Source organism: Magnolia sinica, chromosome 3, assembly GCF_029962835.1.
Source record: "Magnolia sinica isolate HGM2019 chromosome 3, MsV1, whole genome shotgun sequence".
NCBI classification, from domain to species: domain Eukaryota; kingdom Viridiplantae; phylum Streptophyta; class Magnoliopsida; order Magnoliales; family Magnoliaceae; genus Magnolia; species Magnolia sinica.
This window is the reverse complement of record NC_080575.1, coordinates 19070066-19075395: the sequence shown is the minus strand read 5'-3', so window position 1 is coordinate 19075395 and position 5330 is coordinate 19070066. Positions and strand designations below refer to the sequence as shown.

Below are 5330 nucleotides of genomic sequence, written 5' to 3'. Positions count from 1 at the left end.
GTGGGCCACATAATCATTACATCCAAACCACAGAAAGTGGAGAAGAGAAGAAGAAAGGAAATCTCATCAAGATGGGGTCCATCGAGAATGGCCCCATCAAGATCACATGCATGCAAGTGATGGCTAAAAAAAAACTTATCCAAGGAGTGGTGGACCTTCACCATTGATGTGGTGAGTCCTACACTCTCCATATGATGCAATAAAAGATCTATGAAAATAAGAACCATACAATCTATCCTACATGCTCACCCACTTGTTGGATCTTCAAGATTCTTCAACCACCATACTCCTTAAGCTTCAAGGAAGGAGGTTCAATGGTGATGATGGATCTTTGATGGTTAGATCTAGGGGGGAAGAAGAGGAAAGAGGGCTGGAAAAGTTCAGCAATGGAGGACATTGGAGGGCATTTATAAAGAGGAGAAGAGAGAAAATGAAGAAAGAGAGAGGGAGATGAGAGAGTTTCTAAAGTTGAAATGATTACTTTCTTAGAAAAAGATGAGTTTTGAAAAGAGAAAATAATCATTGCTCATGGGATAGGGTGGCTCATCATTGCCTAGAGAAGCTAATCTCATCATGGTTTTCTTGAGAAAAGAAGTCATCATTGCTAGGCTAAAGGTGGCTTACATGGGGAATAGTGCACATGGGGAAATGTGCAATCAGGTGGGTCCCACCAAAAATGCAATCAACGGCTAAATAATGCGCGGCCCATAACTTTTGATGGACACGCCGGATTTACGCATGAGATGCGGTGCTGGAACCGCGGCAACGATGCGGTTGCAATGGCATAGGTCTTGGGTCAATCCGAGTCGGATCTACGTGACCAAACTCAAGGGTGACCGCAATCACTATCCGAAGGTTACAGGTCGCCGAAATTTGACCGGTAGGACCGCGGGACCAAAATACACGAGATGCATACTCACACACACACATGCACACATGTGAACTCGGGTCTGGTCTCACATGTATTCAAAAGATGAAATTAACAAAAATAAGACTCATGCTTTGCTAGCACCACAATGACAACTATAAAGCCTCTAGAAGAAACAAAAAAGTTAGCCAGATGAGAAGTTTCAACCAGTATCTTAAATAGCTTAAACTACCTTCAACCTACGTAGCTCATTAAAATAGCTTTAAGTCACATGTAGTAGATACTACACACAAAGTAGCATATGGTACAAACTACATAGCTCACATTCCATCAATGGACAGGATTAAATAGCAGCCCACTAACGAAAAAAAAGAAGACTGGAGAATCATACAAGACTCCAAAACCTTCTAGTACTTTACAAATTGAAAATGGTTCTGGAAAATGGACATCTGGGTGTGGCCTAAATGTAGGGGGCACCACCGACTTACTAAATTGTAGCCGCATAACTGTTATAGAGTAAGATCTTGGGCCAAAATGGAAAATGTTGTCGGATCTAAACCCCAGCTGTACCCATCAAGATTGAAAATTGAGGCCTCGGCCCCACCCTTTGGAAACTTGACCAAAAACATTCAAACCCATCCAACGGCTGCATGGCATTTACTAAGCTAACACCAATAGAAAGAAAACCCGTGATGGCCAATCAGAAATTGAACTCAACATCAAATATCCACATATAAAATGTATCAAATCAATCCTTCTTTTCAACATCAAATATCCAGATATGACATGTATCAAATCAATCCTTTTTTTAATGGTGCCTACAACTTCGCATATGGTTTTCAAAATGGATCTAAATAGGAAACGATACTCTTGAATTATCTTTAAAAAAAAAACATAACATTTGCACAAACTAATCTTCAAATTACCAAAAAGGAGAAAATATATCACTCCCTACTATTTCAGTACTTAAGCCACAAAAAAACAGAACATTAAAAGCCAAACAGCTCATTGCCACGGAAATTCGTAAATCAAAATGAAGACTTGAGGCCTTGTATTTATTTCGATAGTAGTCATCATCGCTACTACTAACAACCCATTTTAACTTCCATCCCTACTTCCCTCCACATCATTAAGATTTTCAAATCAGCACTCAGCAAATCCCAATTCAGAAAGCTTCAAATGAGCTTTAGCATAATCTGCAAAGAAAGCATCCTCATCAGCAACATATTTTTCAACAAGGGGACGGAAAACTGGATCACTAAGAAGGGCCTTGTCTGTTGGAAGTTGGAGAAGACCCTCTTTCTCTCCACTCAGATGCTCTATGAAGTAGGTATTATCGAAGATCAGGGAATCGGTAGTCCAAGCTCCCTCAAATCCATAGCACTCCTTGTGGCACCTTCCCAGGGTGTGACCGCCAGAGAGAGCAACAATGTCCTGATCACTGAGACCCATGTGACCAAATACATCCCTCAAGTGGTCAGAACCTTTGGTGGTATCTAGAAGGCAGCCTTCTGGAGGGGGTTCAGGCTTGTCCTCCCTCCCAGGATGGAAAAGAACCTCAGGGCCTCCAGTAACTTCTACAGCAACAACACCAGCCAACTGGTCAAAATCAACATTAGACAAGATGGGGAACTGCACCCTGATGGGCTCCAACAGCCTGATAGCGATGTCAAGGCCATTGTTGGCGCCATGAGAAAGCTCACCCGGCTTCCTGATTGTCCCAAATGGACCACCTGTCCTCATCTTAACATCGTAAGTACCAGCTGAGTGCCATGCCAATCGGAGAATAATGGGGGCACAATGTTTCACAGCAATGAGTCCCCTGAGCTTCCTCTTGCATTTCTCAGTTCCCTGCTTGTATTCATTGCTCACAGTGGGATATGACTTCCCCATGCTTTCTAAAGGGATGAAGGAGAGGGAGTGTGTGGCTGTTGAGAGCAAAAGCCAAGGAACAGAAAGGGTAGATGACACGAGCAGAACCTACTCTTGAATTATCTAATCTTGATAAAAACAATAGCAATCAATCGATCAACCAAATATGTTGTGATAAACTCGCATTCCATGTTGTACCTCCCATCATAAGGAAAAAACCCTAGAAATCGAACAAATCATGCTGATAAGAATAATGATAACTATAGATCATGTACCTTCCCTTATATTCAAAACAGAGCATAGAAACAACAAAACCCTAGAAATCTAAGGAAGCAAATGATCCAGTGAATCTCCTCCTGTAAAACCCCAAATCTAGACAAGTCAATAAAACCATTAAAGATTTAAAGAGAGAGAGAGAGAGAGAGAGAGAGAGAGCATTGAGACCTTATTCGCTCGCTGCTATCTCAAAACCTGGAGCAATCTCAAAACTTGGGAGATTCGTGAGAGGAATGAGATGCATAGATAGAGAGATGGAAGGGAATCAGGGGAGTAGAGGTCCAGGAGAGAGAGAGGGAAGGGAATCTGGGGCGTAGGGGGTGGGAAAGAGAGAGAGGGAAGGGAATCGGAGGCGTAGGGGGTGAGAGAGAGAGAGAGAGAGAGAGAGAGAGAGAGAGAGAGAGTGTTTCGGTAGGTCCTAATTTCATATTCACTTGATTTCTCCCTCTTGGCTTGAATTTCTTTACCATTGAAAGCATATTTGTTGCCAGAAGAAAACAGAGAAAAGTTAAGTAGCAGAGAACCACAAAAAATAAATTAAATTAAATTAAATTAAATTAAATTAAATTAAAATTAAAATCCATGAAAAGCATGTGTAAATGCTCAAAAAATGGTGATCCCCCTCCAGGTACAAACAAAACACATTGTTAAATAGAAAACCATTACATGCATTGGGATGCATACCTGGTGGCTGTATGGACTACTCATCTGACAACTCACTCGCAACTAGCTTTGCTCTTCGATCAACAACTTTGAATAAATCTGATAGCAGCTAATGATTTTAGATTCCCAAAAGATCATCATATCTGAATATTAACCTCGTGCACTTAGGTAACCTGAATAAAGCCTCACAAAAATTTCATGAAAAATGCCCATGTGAAAAACAAAACTAGATCAAGCCATCACATATTTGGTTGAGGAGCAGATAATTCCTCTAGACTCCAATTTACATGAAAGAAGTATCTGCATTATATTCAACCACAACACTTCAAGTATAAGCATAGATCAAAACCTTTAAACCGATTAGGGAATGATAAGCCCCTTACTGAGCTCTGACTGAATACCTATATTAGTAGATGCAAAGTCACAAAGCTCTATAACCCACTGATGACAGCTAGACGCTTAAAAAAGTACACGATATGCAAGAAAGGGAAAGGCAAGCACAACTTGAAGAAAATTAACTACCTCACTTCGTCTCTGTACTTTTGCTTCTCCTTTAGCATCAATTAGGATAAGCTTCCTTCATCTGTTAAAGTCCTTGCTGGACTTGATTTTGATTTATCTAGGACTCTCGCATCGGGATTTTGAATGCATATGGAAATAAAAAATAAACTACCATTACTGGAATGAAGCATAAATGAAAATTTTGCATTTGTAAGATAATATTAACCATTTGACTTTTCCCTTCAAATTTGGACCGCTCCCTACTTATAGCCATCCATTTGATGGCCATTAATTGGTGATTATTGTGATTTTAGAGATATGCTTCATCCACAATTTAGATGGTCTAGATGTACATTAATATCACATGCGAGGATGATCAGTCAATACATAGCTAGCCTAATTAAAACATTCATATCCAAAACCCCCAGAAATTGATAATAAAAAAAGAAAAATAAAAAGAGTTTGTGTGTTTGGAAAAAGTAGATGGTTAATGAGAAAAATTACAACATTGAATGGCATAATTGGTAGGATGTAGCCATCAGACACCATAGAGATTCATGGAGACTGTACAAGAGAAACCGTGAGTATTACCACATATTTCAAGAAAGGGTTTGAATTTCTTGAATTCACCACCACCAGTGGCTTGAATACTTTTGATTATACGCACTCAAAGATATTCTCAATATTCAATTTTAGTCTTTGAAAAACACAAGCGCATACCATGCAAAAATACCATGTAAATCTACTAATATCAATGAAATGTATCTAATAGCAAAACCAAGTACATCCCCAGGTATCAGAAACTATCAATTCCAAAAGTTTATTGCCTACAAATATATTATAAAAAAGAAGTTTAAGACTTCTGCCCATCTAAGAGGAGGAACAAGAGTTCACAGATTTATCAATGGAGACGGGAAATTGAAAGTGAGAAAGCTGATGATGAACATTGGATGATAAGCACCAGAAATTTGCAGTTGCCTCTAGATATAAGTCTCCTCTCCTCAAGCTCGTAAAAAATCTCCTGTATCGATATACCTTTGCAAAGAAAGCATAAAGTGAATACCAATTAGCCAGATCCTGACTTGGATGCAAAGATGCATCTGTATGCATGTGAGGCAGTATAGCTACAGTATACTATGTATACGCTATG

At 39.6% G+C, this 5330-nt stretch overlaps 1 protein-coding gene across 1 annotated transcript; it reads right to left on the bottom strand.

Moving 5' to 3' along the window:
* Nucleotides 1–1891: 1891 nt before the first annotated feature.
* LOC131239642 (L-ascorbate peroxidase, cytosolic-like) lies at nucleotides 1892–2859 on the bottom strand. Its single transcript, XM_058237441.1, has one exon. It carries the CDS (start codon nucleotides 2759–2761, stop codon nucleotides 2012–2014), a length of 750 nt encoding a protein of 249 aa, XP_058093424.1. The 5' UTR covers nucleotides 2762–2859; the 3' UTR covers nucleotides 1892–2011.
* Nucleotides 2860–5330: the final 2471 nt, after the last annotated feature.

Bases quoted from the DNA above. Each gene is read 5' to 3' on its own strand.
- LOC131239642 (XM_058237441.1), bottom strand. From the start codon at position 2,761: ATGGGGAAGTCATATCCCACTGTGAGCAATGAATACAAGCAGGGAACT.